Genomic DNA, 21,142 nt, shown 5'->3' on the forward strand with positions numbered 1-21,142 from the left:
CATTTTATTTTATTTTTTTAAAATTTTTATTAGTTGGAGGCTAATTACTTTACATCATTACAGTAGTTTTTGTTATACATTGATATGAATTAGCCCTGGATTTACATGTATTCCCCATCCCAGTCCCCCCTCCCACCTCCCTCTCCACCCGATCCCTCTGGGTCTTCCCAGTGCACCAGGCCCGAGCACTTGTCTCATGTACCCAACCTGAGCTGGTTATCCGTTTCACCCTAGATAATATACATGTTTCAATGCTGTTCTCCTGAAACATCCCACCCTCTCCTTCTCCCAGAGTCCACAAGTCTGTTCCATACATCTGAGTCTCTTTTTCTGTTTTGCATATAGGGTTATCGTTACCATCTTTCTAAAGTCCATATATATGTGTTAGTATATTGTAATGGTCTTTATCTTTAGATTTATAGTGAGTCTCTTGTAGGCAATATATACATAGGTTTTATTTTCTCTTTTAATCCATTCAGCTTTCAGTCCATTTACACTTAAAGTAATTATTCAGTCCATTTACACTTAAAGTAATTATCGATAGGTATGTACTTATTGCCATTTGGGTAACTGTTTTCAGGTTTTATTTTGTTCCTTTCTTCTTTTGCTCACTTCCCTTGTGATTTGATATCTATCTTTAATGTTATATTTGGATTCTTTCCTCTTTTTTGTGTGTATGTATTATAGATTTTTGGCCTGTGGATACAAGTAGGTTTATATATAGCAATCTCTCTCTCTCTCTCTCTCTCTCTATATATATATATATATATATATATATATCAGTTCAGTTCAGTCGCTCAGTAGAATGCATTAAAATTTAAGAGATATATATGGTTATTTAAATCGATCATCTCTTAAATTTTAATGCATTCTAATAATCCCACATTTTTACTTCCCCCTGCTAAACATTAAATGTTTTTAGATGCCACAAAAGACCTATTAAAACTAATAAATTATTTCAGTAAGTTTTCACAATATAAAATATATAAGAATATTTTGTGTTTTAATACTAAACTAAAAAACTATCACAAAGAGTAATTAAAACAGTCCCACTTACAATTGCATCAAAAAAAGTAAAACACCCAGATAAATCTAATCAAGGAGATAAAAACCTGTACCTGGAAAACGAAAACACATTGATGAAATAAATTACAAATGACACAAACAAATGGGAAGACACACTGTGCTCATGGATTGGAAGACTTAATATTGTTAAAATGGCCATACTACCCACAGTAATTTACAGATTCAATGGAATCTCTTATCAAAATACCACATGAAAAAATGTTCAACATCAGTAATTATCAGGGATATGCAAATCATAATCACAATGAGCTAATACCATATACCTATTAGAATGGCTATTATCAAAAAAGACACAAATAACAACCGTTGGCAAGGACATGGAGAAAATGGAACCCTCCTGTACTGTGGGTGGGAAGGTAAATTGGTAAAATCACTATGGAAAACAATAATGGGGTTCCTCAAAAAATTAGAACTATTACATGATCCAGCAATTCCACTTCAGAGTATTTTTCTAAAGAACACAAAAACACTAATTCAAAAAGATATATGCACCTCTATGCTAACTGCAGTGTTATTTATAATAGCCAAAATATGGAAGTAACCTAAATGTCCATTAATGGATGGACTGTTAAAGAAGATGGAATACAATGGGATTGTAGAGCCATAAGAAAAGAAGGAAATCTTGCAACTGGTGACAACACAGGTGGACTGAGAGGGTATGAGGGTATGATGCTAAGTAAAGTAAGTCAGACAGACAAAGACAAGTACCGTCATGATGTCTCATATGCTGAATCTAAAACACAAATGAGCAAACACAACAAAACAAACAGACTCATAGATAGAGAGAACTCAGAGTGAGGGGGTTGATGGGTGAGTGATACAGGTAAGGGAGATTAAGACATACAAACTTTAAGGGCTTACAGAAGAAAGAGTTATGAAATAAATGAGTCACAGGCATAAAACACACCATAGGTAATATGTGCTCATTGTGCCGTGCTGAGTTGGTCAATCATGTCCAGATCTTTGCGACCTCATGGACTGTAGCCCACCAGGCTCCTCTGTCCATGGGATGTTCCAGGCAATAATACTGGAGTGGGTTATCATTTCCTCCTCTGGGGGATCTTTCTGAGCCAGGGATTGAACCTGTGTCTCCTGCATTGGCAGGTGGATTCTTTACCATCCAGCCACCTATAATCAATAATATTATGATAACTTTGTGCAGTGACAGAGGGTAATTAGATTTGTTGTAGTGATCATTTTATAATGTATACAAATATCAAATCATTATGTTGTACACCTGTAACTAATATAGTATTTTGGGTCTATTATGCTTCAAACAAACAGATTTGAAACATTTTGCTGTTGTGCTAGCAATACAAGTATACTAGTCACTTATCCTTTCTCAGATCCAATTATCTCATCTTATCTCATCTAGATAATCAGGTTAAGAACTAGTTGAAATAGATCTCTAAGAGCTCCATGCTCAGATTGTACAAATCAGGAGAAGTTCAAGGATGATTTAAAGCTTGGACAAGAGTACACAGGGAAAGCATACAGAACATGAAATAGGAAGAGTGGATAGTCCAGAGATTGAGATCAGTAATCTTGACAGATAAGACAGAAGAAAAAAAATAGAACAAAATATGAAAAAGCACATGAAAAAGAAGAGCCCAGAGAGAAAACAGTATAATCAGGAGCATGGGGTTCCAGAAGTCCAGGGACAAGACAGTTTTAAGAGAGCAGTCTGTGCAGCCATAGGCTCTAAAAAAAGTCACATAAGATGAGCAAAAGGAGTCCACTGGACTTGGTGATTAAGTCACTGGATTGGTGACCCATGGTAGTGGTATTTCAGTAGAGTAGCAAGAAGTAGGAGATAAACAAGGAGGCAGCTAAACTGTTGTGGGTTAAAGATTAAAAGGAAGTGGGTTAGTGGGCAGGGTGATTAAACTATTTTTTCAAGAAGCATAGCTAAAAAAGATATGTGAAAGAGGGCAGTAGACAAAGATGCACAAATGTGTGTTCAGTTCAGTTCAGTCGTTCTGTCGTGTCCGACTCTTTGCAACCCCATGAATTGCAGCATGCCAGGCCTCCCTGTCCATCACCAACTCCTGTGTGTATGAGTGTATTTAATTTTAGAGACTTAAGTCATTACTCCTTTTCATGTTAGAGGTTAGTTTTGTTCTTATTTTAAAGTAGAGATTGGGCTGAAACCTCAAACTAGTCTAATGTTGTGCTGTCCAACATGGTAGCCAATAGCCACATGAGGTTATTTAGCACTTGAAAGGTGCCAAGTTGAAGGAAATGTACTGTTAGCGTAAAATAAGCATCAGATTTTGGAACTTGATATGAAAAAAAGAATACGAAATGCCTTAGTAATTTCTATGTTAATTACATATGGCAATGATAGTATTTTAGATACCTCGGGCTAAATAAAGTTCTATTAATTAAGTTAATTTTTACTTTTTTAAAAATGGAGCTACTAAAAAACTTAAAATGACATATATGCCTCATATTGTATTTCTATTGAATACTACTAGTTTTATACACCATCTATAACCCTGATTACTGTTTCCTCCACATTTTCCTATCTATACTCCAATAAGCCAAAATGTCATTCTTGGGTACATAATGTCTGTAAGATAACAAATAAAGATTTGCCATTTTTCTTTTACTTTCCTTCAATCATGATTGCTAGAAAAACAGAAGCTTAATATTTAAAGCATGAATAATTCAGACACTCTGATTCATTTGTGCGTGCTCAGTCATGTCCAACTCTTTGCAATCCCATGGACTGTGGTCCACCAGGCTCCTCTGTCCATGGAATTTTCCAGGCAATAATACTGCAGAGGGTTGCTATTTCCTACTCCAGGGGATCTTCCTGTACTAGGATCAAACCAACATCTCCTGCATCTCAGGCAGATTCTTTACCACTTAGCCACCTGGGAAGCCCTCTAATTCATTAGGCAGTAGCAATATATTATAAATATTTAAATTTTATTTTTAATTAATTTTTTAAGCTATAACTGATATATAACATTATTAGTTTGACATGTACAATAGATTTGATATTTGTTATAGTATGCAGGTTTTCAAATTTTTCCCTGCTTAACTTACATTTTAAATTAAACAACTCAATCATGTTAAATAACAAAGCTTCAACTGTCAATTAAAATAAGCCATAAAATAAAATAAATCACTAAATTTCTGTTACCTCAATCTAAGGATCAAGTAATTGGTCCCTGAATTTCTCCACAAGACAAAATGTAATAGAGATGCTTGTTCTTTACATATAGAATTCAGTATTTTGTTAGAAAATGTATACAAACCTATTGTGTATAAATTATTATTGAAATAATAATGTATCCCTGTGGGGAAATTAACAAGATGGCACCAGTCAGGCTCTCTCACCCCATGCTCTCTAGCCTTCTCGCCCTGTGATCTGTAAACAATGACTTTGCACCAGTAAGTAACAGCTGAGATCACTTATAGCACAGCTCAAGCATGCTTGGTCACCAGCAATTTTGTGCGGTATGCCTGTATGAGCTTCACATGAAAGCCCTGGCTGCTGCTGCTTTGGGGCTACACCGGGGGAGCATCATGATTATGTTATGTGAGATTATGTTCTGGCTACGTTATGGCTACATTATGGTTATGTTGTGGTTTGTGCTATAACTACTGCTTCAGCCAGAGGAGAGGCTGTGTTATGACTGCTCTGTGAGCCAGGAGAGAATAAATGTGTCTGCAATTCTTACAGCTCCTCGTGTCTTCTTCCAGCCTCTTAGCTCAAACCTTGCCTACCCCTGAGTTCAGTGAACACTGTGAACAGGATCAGCAATACAATCCCCATACACTAAAACTATTATCTTTGTGTGTCATATAGTCACAATAAATAGGAATGCAAATTAAATGTGACAATAAAATCATCTGAAGGTGTCAGTTAAGTTCAGTCACTCAGTCGTGTCCGACTCTTTGTGACCCCATGGACTGCAGCACACCAGGCCTCCCTGTCCAACTCCCGGAGCTTACTCAAACTCATGTCCATTGAGTTGGTAATGCCATCCAACCATCTCATCTTCTGTCGACCCCTTCTCCTCCTGCCTTCAATCCTTCCCAGCATCAGGGTCCTTTCAAATGAGTTAGTTCTTTGCATCAGGTAGCTAGAGTATCAGAGTTTCAGCTTCAGCATCAGTCCTTCCAATGAATATTCAGGACTGATTTCCTTTAGGATGAACTAGTTGAATCTCCTTACAGTCCAAGGGACTCTCAAGAGTCTTCTCCAAAACTACAGTTCAAAAGCATCAATTCCTCAGTGCTCAGCTTTCTTTATAGTCCAACTCTCACATCCATACATGACTACTGGAAAAACCACAGCTTTGACTAGATGGACCTTTGTCAGCAAAGTAATGTCTCCGCTTTTTAATATGCTGTCTAGGTTGGTCATAGCTTTTCACCCAAGGAGTAAGTGTCTTTTAATTTCTTGGCTGCAGTCACCATCTGCAGTGATTCTGGAGCCCAAAAAATAAAGCCTGTCACTGTTTCTACTGTTTCCCCATTTATTTGCCATGAAGTGATGAGACCAGATGCCATAATCTTAGTTTTCAGGATATTGATTTTTAAGACAACTTTTCCACTTTCCTCTTTCACTTTCATCAAGAGGCTGTTTAGTTCTTCTTCACTTTCTGCCATAAGGGTGGTGTCATCTGCATATCTGAGGTTATTGATATTTTTCCCTGCAATCATAATTCCAGCTTGTTGCTTTATCCAGCCCAGCGTTTCTCATGAAGTACTCTGCATACAAGTTAAATAAGCAGGGTGACAATATACAGCTTTGAGATACTCCTTTCCTGATTTGGAAGCAGCCTGTTGTTCCATGTCCAGTTCTAACTGTTGCTTCTTGACCTGCATACAGATTTCTCAGGAGGCATGGAAAGTGGTCTGGTATACCCATCTCTAAGAATTTTCCACAGTTTGTTGTGATCCACACAGTCAAAGGCTTTGGCTTTAGTCATTAAAGCAGAAGTAGATATTTTTCTGGAACTCTCTTGCTTTTTCAATGTTCCAATGGATGTTGGCAATTTGGTCTCTGGTTCCTCTGCCTTTTCTAAATCCAGTTTGAATATCTGGAAGTTCACAGTTCATGTACTATTGAAGCCTGGTGTCAATGTAAGTCATTCTGTTGTATGTGTTTAATAATCCAGCTGATAAAACTGAAATTTACCCTTCAGGTAAGTAACAATGAATACACTAATATCATTGCTTTAGATTCCATATATAAACAATATCATGTAATATTTCTTTCTTTCTTTGACTTATTTCACTAGTATGATAATCTCTAGGTCCATCCTAGACTTAGATGCTACAAATGGCATTATTTCATTACTTTTATGGCTGAGTAAATATCCCATCATGTACATATACACCACATCTTTATCTATTCATCTGCTGATGGACATTTAGGTTGCTTCCATTTCTTGGCTACTGTAAATAGTGTTGCAAAGAACACTGGGGTGCATCTGCTTTTTCAAATTATGGTTTCCTCTAGATATATACCCAGAAGTAGGATTGCAGGATCATATGGAATCTCCATTTTTAGCTTTTTCAAGAACCTTAATACTGTTCTACACATAATGGCTGCATCAACAATGTAGCAGGATTCTTTTTCTCCACATCTTCTCTAGCATTTATTATTTGTAGGCTTTTGATTATGGTCATTCTGACCAGTGTGAGGTGATAGCTCATTGTGGTTTTTATTTGCATTTCTCTAATACATAATTATAAATACTGAGTATCCTTTCACATGCCTATTGGCCCTCTCTATGTCTTCTTTTGAGAAATATCTATTTACATTTCCAACCATATTTTTTGTGTGGTTTTTATTTTTATTTTTTTCATTTATTTTTATTAGTTGGAGGCTAATTACTTCACAACATTGCAGTGGGTTTTGTCATACATTGACATGAATCAGCCATGGAGTTACATGTATTCCCCATCCCGGTCCCCCCTCCCACCTCCCTCTCCACCCGATTCCTCTGGGTCTTCCCAGTGCACCAGGCCTGAGCACTTGTCTCATGCATCCAACCTGGGCTGGTGATCTGTTTCACTATAGATAATATACACGCTGTTCTCTTGAAACATCCCACCCTCGCCTTCTCCCAGAGTCCACAAGTCTGTTCTGTACATCTGTGTCTCTTTTTCTGTTTTGCATATAGGGTTATCATCAGCATCTTTCTAAATTCCATATATATGTGTTAGTATGCTGTAATGTTCTTTATCTTTCTGGCTTACTTCACTCTGTACAATGGGCTCCAGTTTCACCCATCTCATTAGAACTCATTCAAATGAATTCTTTTTAATGGCTGAGTAATATTCCATGGTGTATATGTACCACAGCTTCCTCATCCATTCTTCTGCTGTTGGGCATCTAGGTTGCTTCCATGTCCTGGCTATTATAAACAGTGCTGTGATGAACACTGGGGTGCATGTGTCTCTTTCAGATCTGGTTTCCTCAGTGTGTATGCCCAGAAGTGGTATTGCTGGGTCATATGGCAGTTCTATTTCCAGTTTTTTTTTTTAAGAAATCTCCACACTGTTCTCCATAGTGGCTGTACTAGTTTGCACATTCCCACCAACAGTGTAAGAGGGTTCCATTTTCTCCACACCCTCTCCAGTATTTATTGCTTGTAGACTTTTGGATATCAGCCATCCTGACTGGCATGTAATGGTACCTCATTGTGGTTTTGATGTGCATTTCTCTGATAATGAGTGATGTTGAGCATCTTTTCATGTGTTTGTTAGCCATCTGTATGTCTTCTTTAGAGAAATGTCTGTTTAGTTCTTTGGCCCATTTTTTGATTGGGTCATTTATTTTTCTGGAATTGAGCTTCAGGAGTTGCTTGTGTATTTTTGAGATTAATCCTTTGTCTGTTGCTTCATTTGCTATTATTTTCTCCCAATCTGAGGGCTGTCTTTTCATCTTACTTATAGTTTCCTTTGTTGTGCAAAAGCTTTTAAGTTTCATTAGATCCCATTTGTTTATGCTTGAGAAAGAAGAATGGAACTGGAGGAATCAACCTGCCTGACTTCAGACTCTACTACAAAGCCACAGTCATCAAGACAGTATGGTACCGGCACAAAGACAGAAATATAGATCAATGGAACAGAATAGAAAGCCCAGAGATAAATCCACGAACCTATGGACACCTCATCTTCGACAAAGAAGGCAAAGATATACAATGGAAAAAAGACAACCTCTTTAACAAGTGGTGCTGGGAAAACTGGTCAACCACTTGTAAAAGAATGAAACTAGAACACTTTCTAACACCATACACAAAAATAAACTCAAAATGGATTAAAGATCTAAATGTAAGACCAGAAACTATAAAACTCCTAGAGGAGAACATAGGCAAAACACTCTCCGACATGAATCACAGCAGGATCCTCTATGACCCACCTCCCAGAATATTGGAAATAAAAGCATTTTCACCCATTTTTGATGGGATTTTATATATATATATATACTGAGCTGTATAAACTATTTGTATATTTTGGAAATTAATCTTTTGGCAGTCAAACATCATTTGCAAATATTTTCTACCACTCTGTAGGTTGTCTTTTTATTTTGTTTATGGTTTCCTTTGCTGTACAAAAGCCTTAAATAAGTCCCAATTGTTTATTTTTGTTTTTATTTCCAATACTCCAAGAGATGGAGCCAAAAAATATTAATGTAATTTATGTTAAAGAGTGTTCTGCCTAGATATTATCATACTAAGTGAAGTAGGCAAGATAAAGACAAATATCACATTATATCACTTACTTGTGAAATCTGAAAACATAATACAAATGAATTTATCTACAAAACAGAAATAGGCTCACAGACAGAAAGCAAATAGAAAACAAACTTACGGTTACCAAAATGGAAAGCTGGGTGATAAACTGGGAGTTTGGTATTAAAAAATACACACTAATATATATAAAAGAGATTACCAACAAGAACCTGTATAGTATAAGAAACTATACTCAGTATCTTCTAATAACCTGTAATGGAAAAGAATGTAAAAAAGAAAAAAATATATATATAACATATAAAACTGAATCACTATGCTGTATACCTGAAGTTAACACAACATTGTAACAACACTGTATTTCAATTTAAAATTTAAAAATTTTTTAAAAAGTTCCAAAAGCAAATCAGACTAATGAAAACACTAACCTTCTGCTTATCTAAGATCTTCATGGCATAATACTGTTCAGTGGCTTTGTGTTTCACCAACATAACTCTTCCAAATGAACCTGTTCCAAGTGTTTTTTTCCTTTCAAAATCTTCCAGCCCAGCATTATTCTAAATATACAGGAAAAAATAAACTTTATAATTAGTAATATTCATAAGAATAATATGATAACTATAATAGACTTAATAATGTATTATCAGAATAGGTAATTTATAACTACCCATTTAAAAACAATACAAAAAGACTATAGAAATTCCAGTTTATTGATTCTGTTTTTCCCTTTGAATAAGAAAGGATCTTACATTTGAAGAGAGACTTATATCATAAACAAAGAGTAATAGTAATGTGAGGAAATAAGATCCTCAGTTGAAATATCAAAGGTCACATTCCAATATGAATTTATAGTACTGGACTTATAATAAAGTAGATCTTTATTTTAATAATTACAAAGTGACCAGAAGTATGCAATCATGGAAGCCACACAGGGAATTTGCAAAAAAATTGTAATGAATAGATAACCTGAGGATCAGTCATTTCACCAGTTACCTCTGAAGAAAGCAGTCTTACTTCATTTCTATCCTTATATAAACTAGATAATAACAGTATGAGAGATCCAAATAATTTTCTCTCTCTGATGTGATAATAACCCTGTATTACCTTAAAAAGTAACAATAAGGTAAAGAGAATTCCTCACTTCCACAAAGATAACCAAAAGTTGGAATCCCAGAACAATAATGAGTCTTTTTTTCTCCTTGAATAGATGCTTTGTTACAAGCAAAATGTCTTTGTTTGGCTTTAACTATAGCAAAGAAGCAAAAATTGGAGGCATCAATATACTGAATTTGTTGCTGCCACAACAGAATGAAGATTACAGGGAACAAATTACGTGCTTAATAGCATCAAATAGCAATTGCTGACCCATTTGTTTAATAGGTTTTCATTATAAACATCTTCATGAAAATCTTGGAAAAAATAATTCCAAGGACCAGTCTGTATAGCATTAAGCTTAAAAAACTTATGATGCAATATGGTTCTTTTATAAGTAAGGAATTTGAATTGCTACTGGAATTCACTGTAGTTGGACTTAATCTTTTGCAAATCAAACCTTGCCTTTGCTCAGAGCTTCTTAGTAAATCATTAAGGAGAAAGCAAGTGCCTCTAAGTTTTTATTTATAAAACTTGTATTCATTCCTTTTTTCATAATTTTAAATTGCCATGAGATTCTGTATCAATACAGAAGGAAAAAGTCCTTATAATTCTGTTTGAATTAATTGATTTTATGGATTAATATTTAATTTTTGGTTTTATCAACAATGGATTGAAATGTTTAATAAAATTCTCAAATTAATAATGAAAATAAACATTATTCATAGACAACAGAATGTCTCTTTCTGCCAATCATTGCTTTTCATACAAATATGACATCTTCCTCACCTCCCTTAAAGTTTCAAATTAGACAGTGTCTAACTGCTTTTAATCATCAGAGTGACTGTGTTTTAAATTATGACTCATGCTCTACATCTTGGTAATGATAGCATCTTCTTAAAACATAACATTTTATTTAGAATTAAATATTTTTTAGTGAAAAAAATATTTGAAAAGGATATTTATGCTAGGAAAAAAGCTTTTAAAATGCTACTAAAGGTCATTAATTATTTATAAAAATAAATTCAAAATAAGCTTTTGGCAAGTATAGATGGTTCTTCTTATAAACAGTTTTTAGATATTAATTAAGATCTAAAGTATTTAAATTATATAGAACTTAACCCATCAAAACATTTATGAAAGAATCCTTGTGTACTTGGCATGTTGTCAATAGCCAAGTATTTGTGATTAAGAATTTGAAACTATACAATATGATCCCTACTGCCATAATTAATAAAGATAATAAATATTCTATCAAAGACATAAATCAAAATTACTATCAGAAACTATAAACAGTTTGTAGGAACCTGGAACTAGTATCAAAATGTACCATCAGGTATTATATTGGAATTAGTTCCTTTTCCAATTTAGGTATACATAAAATTAGTAATGAATCAAAACCTAATGTTATGACAAAATTCTTACATTCAGCTTATAATTATTGATGCTACTTGGAAATTAAGCTTTCCAAAGTAGTAAGTTATTTAGGCAAATATCATGATTTTACTTAAAGCGAGATTTTAAATTACAGAAAATTTTAAATGTTCCTTACCGGAGCAGGATTTTCCCATTTTTTTAAAAAGTCTTCTTTGGCTTTGGCTAGAAACTCTTTCACTGAAAATATATTAAAAAAAAATTGACTTGTAAGAATATTTGTACTACATATAAAAATATATTACACATAAGTATACTTGCTTAAAAAACACAGACTTAGGTCAACTATGTTTGTCATGAAACATGTATTCACAACTATGGTATACTAGAGAGCTATTCAGTTTCTTTAAAGAAGCAGCAAACATTTTCTCAAGTTTCTAAGAATATCTAATTCTGTTCTATATGGAGGTCACTTTTATAATAATCTAATAATAAAAATATGGTTCCTGAAAACATACCTGAAAGTAATGAAAAATATTAGAAATGAATACAAGGCAAAATACTTATTGTAAAAAAAAGGCACCAGATATTAACAGAGACTTTAAACATAAGAAGTGAAAACATCTATAGAATGTGAATATATTGATTTATGGAATTTCAAAATAATTGACTTTGATAAAGGGCTGTTTTCAGGCATAAGGATTTACATTATTAGATTTGTATCCTCTCTACTAAAGGTAGAGAGAAAGGGGGAAAACCACAGACTAACACAAAGAATAGCCACAAAGACTTGAAAACAAAACAACCAAAAAAACCCAAACAGCTTAAAAATCTCATTCTAAATTGGGAGCAAAACTAAATGCCTGAATGCTTAATTCATAATGTAAACTAAAGTAAAGTAATTCAAAATCAGATGGTTATATAGTGATCAATAATAGTCACATTATTTTATTGAGCTGTGGTTTGAAGCTTTAGATTTGCTAAATGATGAAACTTAAAAGAACTGTTTTTCATAGTCTTCCCACAAAGCTATTAACAGTGACTTCTGTTTAAAAAACAACTTCAGGGTTTTAGAAACAAATAGAAAAAAATTCCAGAGATATAAAATGGCATTACCAAAATTTATTATTATCCCCATAGTTAAGTTTGAGATAAAAACATAACTACAAAAGAAGTAAATCTTTTAGTCTTTCTAGAAAAATAGTCTTTCAAGAAAATAGGATTTAAATAGTGTTTAAACAGTAAAAGGCAAAAAAGTGGCACACCGGCATTTATTTCAGAAGTTATAAGAATGATGAGAAGGATGATAAAAAGACAAAATTAAAAGTTCAAATGAGGGGTTCACAAATAATTTAATAAGATCATCTACTGATACAGTAGTATTAAATTACTATTTAAGTAAGATATTTAAGATATACATTCCCCTGATGAAGTACCTTTGGCAAAACACTGTTAATCAAGAGGCCTGTTGGCATTTCCTTTGAGATTTCAAAATTGTGTTGAGAGGCACCAAAAGCAACATTAGTTTTTTTAGAAATAGTGTGCATTTCTAAAGATAGTATTTTACTACTTTGTATAAACTGTCACTTGTATTTTGTTATAAAATACTCTCAAAATGCCTATTTTAGAAAATGAGAAAAATAATTTTTGAAATTAGAATCTTTCCACTGTAGAAAAATCTCATTCACCAAAACAATGAATCAGATAATTGCACCTAATTATGCAAATATGATCTAATTTCTCCCAGGGGTGGATTTGGGGTGTGGAAAATTATTACATTTTCTTTGAGTTTAGGAAGGTTCAAGTCATCCTACTTCTAAAACTTAATGTACTAGTTGCAATGGAAGAACAGTGGTTTTAAAAAATTTTTCCTTTTTTTCTTTTTTGCATAAAACAGATATATCTGCACATGGCATTGACTTGGAAATGACAGCTACAAAATAAGTTAAAAACATAATTTATTGCTAAATGTAACTGTGGCTTTTAAGAAACAACTTGTGATTCCCAAAATATACCCCTGATTTCTTTTGAAAAATATTTTTAGTTATCTTCTATCTATAGAACTTTTTGCATATCAAATTGCAGTATAAACTCTCCAGATGCCTGCATGAGTATAGATAATTTGGAGACATGGAAGAAAATCAGGAAAATAAAAAAGAATCCCTAACATCCTGTTTCAGCTTCTCCTGTCACTTTTTGCTAATTGGATCTTGAGTTTAAAAAAAGTAACTGGTCAAAGGAAGGACTGGCAGTATTTGCCAAAGATGGTAAGATGAAGGAAAATGTCCTTTTTCCTGCTTGGTGAATAAACTAAAGAAGAAATTTTAAGTACTGCTTAATTTCATGCACTAACAGGCTATTCAGGAAAATCTTTGAAATACTCTGTACTCATCAATGTTCCGAGTTTATTGTCAAGTAATACTGTAGAAAGTAAATAATCCTCATAAAGGCCTTATATGAGAATTATCAGAAACTACATGAATTTTACAAATTATTTCAACATATAAAGAGATTACCTTTTAGAGTAAGGATAAACCTTAATTACAATGTCATTAGATAGTTCCACGAAGAAAATCTTGTTCCTTAAATACTTTTTGTCATATAAGTATGTATATACACATACACAAATCTCTAGTTTATATGTGCACTATTTAGATGCAAAGATGACATAGTTAACTCTTTGTAAAAGTATTAGTTAACCAAAATATATATTTTATAAATATAAACAAAAAATATTTCACAACATGCTAGATTAGGAATAATGCTAAAACAATATGTAATTTAGAACCACATGCATTTCTTTTGTGTTTTATTATTTTTTAACAGCGGTAAACTTAACTTTCTAAATGTTTTTCTCCAGTTATTTTTAAAGCTTATATCCACTGATGGTGTGTGTGTGCTAAGTCACTTCATCGTTCGGACTGTTTGCGAACCTATGGACTGCAAGCAGCCTGCCAGGTTCCTCTGTCCATGAGACTTTACAGGCAAGAATACTGGAGAGTGACAGTCACTCAGTCCTGTCCGACTCTTTGCGACCCCATGGACTATAAAGTCCATGGAATTCTTCACGCCAGAATACTGGAGTGGGTAGCCTTTCCCTTCTCCAGGGGATCTTCCCAACTCAGGGATTGAACCCTGGACTCCTGCATTGCAGGCAGACTCTTTACCAGCTGAGCCACGAGGGAAGACCAAGAATACTGGAGTGGGCAGCCTATCCCTTCTCCGGGGGATACTGGAGTGGGTTGCCATTTCCTACCCCAAAGGATTTTCTCAACCCCTAGGATCAAACCCAAGTCTCCTGTGTCTCCTGGTATTGGGAGGCGGATTCTTTACCATTAGCTCCACCTGGGAAGCTCTCACATGTGTTGAGCTCCAAAGCCTGTGGCTGTAGCAGGATATCACAATGATTTAATTAAGTTTAAATGTAGATATTGGAGAAGGAAATGGCAACCCACTCCAGTATTCTTGCCTGGAGAATGCCATGGACGGAGGAGCCTGGTGGGCTACCGTCCACGGGGTCACAAAAAGTCGGACAGGACTGAGAGACTTCACTTTCACTTTCTTTATGGCTTAAGGGCTTCCCAGGCAGCGCAGTAGTAAAGACTGCATAGTAGAGACTCTGCCTGCCAATACAGGATACACAAGAGACGTGTGTTCAATCCCTGGGTTGGAAAGATCCTTTGGAGGTGGGCATGGCAACCCACTCCAGTATTCTTACCTGGAGAATGCTAAGTACAAAGAAGCCTGGAGGGCTAAGGTCCATAAGGTCACAAAGAGTCAGACACAACTGAAGTGACTTAACATGACATATATATGCATTGTAAAATTGGTTCTAATACTTCTTAGGAATCATAAGTACCTATTTAAAAACACAGTGTTTCCTAACTCTCCTTAGGAAAAATAATCTTGACAAAGGATTTTTCTGCAAATATATTTTGTTCTGTGTGCTGTGCTTAGTCGGGTCTGACTCTGCTTCCCCATAGACAGTAGCCAGCCAGGCTCCTCTGTCCAAGGGGATTCTCTAGGCAAGAATACTGGAGTGGGCTGCCATGCCCTCCTCTAGGGGATCTTCCCAATCCAGAGATTGAATCCAATCCTCTTGCATTGCAGGCGATTCTTTATGGTCTGAGCCACCAGAGAAGCCCAAGAATACTGGAGTAGGTAGCCTATCCCTTCTCCAGGGGAACTTCCTGACCCAGGAATCGAACTGGGGCCTCTTGCATTGCAGGTGGATTTTTTACCACCTGACCTACCTGGGAATTGTCAATAATGGAGCAAGGTAGGTGCTAAAAAAATGAAGACACCAAAAATTAACTCAATTTCTTCCCAGAAGTATATACTTCAATTATATTTATTTTCCAAATAAAGTTTTTCTCTTCAGTTTAAGAAGTGAGCATACCAAATGAATCTATATGTTCACCTAGGGTTGATTTGTAGAAATATTTACCCCTATTCATGAGATGAAGAAAGTGATAATTTTTATGAACATCCACAAGTACATTAAAAAAACTTAATTCTTACCACCCTCAAAGTATTTTTCAATATATTTATACAAAAGATATTGTTAAAAATTTGAGTTCATTTTAAACATTAGGAAAATTTATTAAAAACTTAAGTATGGAATATTCCATGTGATTAAAATCAAGTATGAAATATTTTATGTTATTCAGATAATTCTGCAATGTTTCACTAATTATAAGTAGTATATTTATGTATTAGGCAGTTTTTGGTTCTGTGTTGCTGCTAGATTCTAGATTGCTATCCATTATAAAAAGAGCATGTTGTTACAGTATGCCATTATGCAACATTTAAAGGAGGTTATCATTCATGTTTTATAAGAAAGGTTTGGAAATCTATTATGGTAAAAATTACAACTACTCCAGATATTGAATTCTCCAGTTTCCTTTGTAATGAGATAAATGTCACCTCCCTCTTTTATAGTAAAAAGACAATTTTATTTAACTTCTTTTAATGGATGTCAGAAAATAGAAGAGAAACAGAAAATAGGACAAAATAGAATATAAACTTCCTAGGGTAAATACCCAATTAAAATATTAGCTGTTTTTTTTTTTTTCCAAAATTTACAATAGCATAATTTTTCTCCAAAAACCTTTCATTAACCTGGGCTATTTAAGTGGTATGTGCTTATCAGCTTTGTGCTACTTGCTAAATAAAGTGTGCCATGCACACTATTTCACAGCACTATATGTTGTTTCTAAAATATCATATAAGAAACTATAATATAGATCATTTCTGTAGATAAAACAACATAAAACTAAATAAGCCATTTCTTTCATCAACTAAAATATTTTATTAATTCAGAATATTTTTTAACTCAGTTAATATTTATTAACTCAGAAATAATTATTAACTCAGAATATTTTATAAAAATATAACTTTATGAGGAGCATAACAACTTGCAAACTACCAAATAAAAAGTCTTGAAAGGTAACATTTATCTTATTAAAAGTAATTGCCTACCAGATACTTCTGAAGACGTGCAAGCTTGTATCCAAAAAATAAACAATGATTAAATGACACAGGACAGCATATTAGCATGAAATCACCTATACACATTTTCACAGAATATTTTGTACAGAATAAAGCATTAATGTAGGAACAATTATTTGACTGAATATATTCAAATAGAATATTTAGGATTAAATGGTAAGGAAATAAAATCAGTAATTACTGTTCAGTGCCAACATCAATACTAATTTTCTAATTTTCCTTAAGATCACAGCTAAAAGTTTAACTCCTCATAGCAATAGCACTAATAATACTAAACTTAAATATACATCCTATAACTACTGCAGTGCTGTCTCTGGACTTTTGTTCTTTATTCAAAACTTTACTGTAGGAAAAGACACTCTGAATTGTAATACTTCAATAAGTCCCTTCTGAGAGACAAATAATGTCTTCCACACAAACAGTGTCTTTACTGGTGCTATTTTAACCATCTTCTTAACGTTTGTAGAACATTGTTCAATGGTACCAGAAACTGAGTTACAACTGGGGAACACAATAAAGCATAAACATATTGCTACTATTAAGGGGATGAGAAGCTAAAGGGGAGACAGATGAACCACCATAATGGAATGTGACAAGGATTACAACTAAGAAATCTATAGGTGCTATTCTAGTGCAAAAGAGGAAATTCTTGGGTAGTAAGTTAAGTCATAAAAGATGATGTGGCATTTGTGCTGAATCTTGAAAGGATAAAGAGCTCCTCTGGCAGATAAAGTTGAGGAGAAGGATAGGCTGGGATGATCTTGAATAAAGCATGGAAGAATGAGCATGCTTTACTCAGGAAATGGCAACAGACTTGAGGACAGGGTAAAGGCGTACAGAAGCAGTGGGAGGTGAATGCATAGCAAGGAAGTGCCCAGTCAGGCAGGTAGCTACTCCCCACAGCAACACTTTACAATGCGTGGGAAGGAACAGGAATAAACTAGTATTCACAATTGCTATACTCTACTTCTGGGAAACAGGAGTAAAATAACTTCCTAAAGAATGAGGGGAACCAGAGAGAGTAAAGAGGAATACCAGTGAAGATTGCAGGTCTGAATATTTTAAATCTTGATGGCATACATATAGGGGATAAGAGAAGGAGCTGTCCCTCTAAAATTTTCTACTAGGGAAAGACTAAGTATTTGGTACTATAAGCAGTTGTTTCTTACTAGTATCTTTTTTGTAATAAGTTAAAAATTTTTTTACTGAGCAAATTATAGTTCATGGATCTCCCTCCCTAATCTCTTTGTAATTAAATTATTTCCATTTTCATTCTTTACCTAAATAAAAGCATTATTCTATTTGAGTTATTCAGTGTATGTCAGAAAGCACAAAATAGGATAGGAATTAAGGTAAATTACCTATGAAAATACCAAGTTCTATCAACAAATAACAGTACAATCCCTTTCAAAACTTTGAGGAAGTATAAATCAAGTAAACTCTAATAGTTTGCCTTTTACCATCACTACTTCAGACACCCACCTCTTTAGAGATCTGTATCTGTTAGTATCTGTTATTTTTAAGTATACCCCCCCACACATACATGCTGTACAAGAATTTTCAGTAAGCTAATTTATAAAATATTCTAGTCACAAAATACCTCACAAAAATCTAACTTAGAGCAATAAACCAACAGAATTATTCTTTAAAAATTGGATTCCTACCAGATGCTTCTGATGATTTGCGTGCTTGATCAAAAAGAATAAATTGAACAGATTAAATAACACATAAAATAACATATACACAAGAAGTTGTCAATCCATGTATGTTCATTAGATATTCACATATAGGAACAGAATGAAAAACACATATTCAAAAATGTTTTATGTAATGGTTACAATTAATTCTTTGGATACATATTTTTAAAAACCAGTTAAAACCCTACTCTGGAAATGTATTAATGAAATAACCATATTTCTATCCTTTTAATTTGAAAAGCAACTGTGTTCACTTTGCTGAAGAGACACTTTTGCTTCACCATATTCAAACATGTTTATTCAAAGCAAATTCACTGTAACCTTAAAATGAGTGGATATAAAAAACAACTTTAACTACTACAACTGTATTTGTGCAGGTCAGTAGATGAGACCATGCCTACTTTTGTTTTCTAAGACATTAATTAGTCTTGCACAAAGTCACACATGGATGGGTGGTTGGAAATTTAATAGGCAATAAAAGCTATACTTTGTGTTGCAATACTAACTTTTACTGTTCTGTCCTCTCCTTATGATTTTTATTAGTTAATTCTTTATCAAGTCTTGGTTACAAGTGAACATTATAATTGACTAACTCTTTCACTACACGGCTAAAACATTTTAAAACTTTCAGTGAGACATATATAAATGATCAAATTATAGAAACACACACTAACTTACTTGACTAGTATCTATCTATCAATCATGGACAGATGAATACACTAGGAATCCACACAGTATACTAATTCACTACTACTCACACACATATGCCTTCTCTCCCAACTTTCTATCTAGGAATGCTGTGGATTTTCTAATCATCCAAGCCATGTTTGACTGAAGATGTTCCTGATATGATTTTGTATTAATAAATATGACTAAATTTATACTCATAAAACAAATGACCCAGAAAATTTTTGAAATGCTCTTTGAAATGCACTTTATTTGCTTAACTGTTCACTGAGGCTTTTTCTAAGAGGATATTATACCTACCACAATCATATGCTAAAGATTTTATATTTGGTTCTGAATTCAAATATTTTGTTTTGTTGCTAGACAGTATAGAGCTAGGAGTGGATCCCTAGATGATATGGTATGCACGTTTGCAACTAAACTAAATAATAAATGGCTCAATAAACAGTTGTGCCAGTTTATATTACCACCATATTCTTGATGACCCATACCTCAACAAAATACGTTACTGTTTTTTCTTTCTAATTTTTGATAATCTAGTGAGTGTGAAAGTATAACTGCTTGTTAAAGATTATAGATAAATATCTCTCAGCAGAAGTTTATAATTTTTCTCTTAAAGGTCTTATTATTCTTTTATTAGATTTATTCCTAGGGTCTTTAGAGCTCTGGTTGCTATTGTAAAAAGGAGATTTTTTTTTTTAATTACCATTTGTTTGTTGCAGATGTATAACACATAATTGATGTTTATATACTGGTCTTATTACATGGCAGACTCTCTTATCAATTCTAAAATAACATTGGTAGAAGTTCTTGAACTATGTAGATAATCACATATCTATGAATAATGATACTTTGGTTTCCTCCAACATTTTCTTGTCTTACTGTGCAGGTTATGAGTCACAGTGCAATACTGTACAGACAATGAGCATCCTATTCCTGTTACTAACTTCAGAGAACATGTTTCTAACTGATTTCTTTCCCATACTTTACTTATAAAGTTATACTAGAATACACGGACTTAAGAAATTAAGAATATATCCTCTTTAATTCTTTGAAAAGTTTTGTACAAGATCAAAATTTTTGTTCTTTTTGAACCTGACTATAAAACTGTCCAGTCCTAATTTTGTTAAGTTTTTATTTTAACTATGATTAAATTTTAAATAGGTACAGTTGTAACCAATTTTTAAAAAAGTCTCCATGAACTAACCTTTGGCTCTGATGAATCTTTATTTTCTATTCCACTGATTTTTGCTCATGTCTTTATTAGTTTTTTTCTTCTTTTGATTAACCATGCTGTGTTTTCCCTAACTTGTTTACTTGCACACTTATATCATAAATATCTTGCCCTTTTCCTAATATACACACTTAAAAATTTGTCTCTAAATCCAGCTGCACTCTACAAGTTCTGACACATAACTGAATTTTAAGTTTATGAGTTATTTCTTGACCTGTGTGTTACTGGAATTTTTTAAATCCCTAAATACAACATTTGTGTTTACTTATTTAATTAGTCTTTTATTATTGATTAAACTTAACTGCTTTGCAGTCAGAGACCACAGTGAAAGAAAAAGTGAAAGTGTTAGTCACTTAGGATTGTCCACCCCACTGAGACCCTATGAACTGTAGCCCACCAGGCTCCTCTCCCTATGGAATCCTACAGGCAAGAATACTGCAGTGGGTTGCTATTCCCTTCTCCAGGGGATCTTCCTGACCCAGGGACTACACCCAGGTCTCCTGCACTGCAGGCAGATTCTTTACCATCTGAACCACAGGGAAGGCTGAGAACAAAGCCTACATCTCAATTCTTTAAAGTATTTCAACTTTATGTAGTCAAATTTTGTAAGTGTTCTAAATATTTCTGTGTATTCTCCAATTACTGGGTGACAATTCTTTATATATATCTATAAATATTACACAGTTATAATTTTTCCTTCTAAATGGGTCAATTTTATGTATTTTGAAGCTCTGTGGGAG

General features: G+C 33.9%; 1 protein-coding gene across 11 annotated transcripts in view; it reads right to left on the reverse strand.

Moving 5' to 3' along the window:
- The window catches only part of PRKACB (protein kinase cAMP-activated catalytic subunit beta), a 152,377-nt gene that overhangs the window by 38,504 nt on the left and 92,731 nt on the right, over positions 1–21,142 (reverse strand). For 4 of the 11 annotated variants that reach the window (XM_020891275.2, XM_020891272.2, XM_020891278.2 and 1 more), the window contains exons 2-3: positions 11,452–11,513; positions 9,236–9,364 (exon numbers count right to left, since the gene is read on the reverse strand). In XM_020891275.2, coding sequence (XP_020746934.1) covers positions 9,236–9,364; positions 11,452–11,513 — 191 coding nt within the window. Of the gene's footprint in view, positions 1–9,235; positions 9,365–11,451; positions 11,514–16,754; positions 16,779–18,448; positions 18,473–21,142 lie in introns of all 11 variants that reach the window. The other 7 variants (XM_070467829.1, XM_020891273.2, XM_020891274.2 and 4 more) reach the window with 3 other exon arrangements.

The sequence above is a fragment of the Odocoileus virginianus genome, chromosome 5, assembly GCF_023699985.2.
Source record: "Odocoileus virginianus isolate 20LAN1187 ecotype Illinois chromosome 5, Ovbor_1.2, whole genome shotgun sequence".
NCBI classification, from domain to species: Eukaryota; Metazoa; Chordata; class Mammalia; order Artiodactyla; family Cervidae; genus Odocoileus; species Odocoileus virginianus.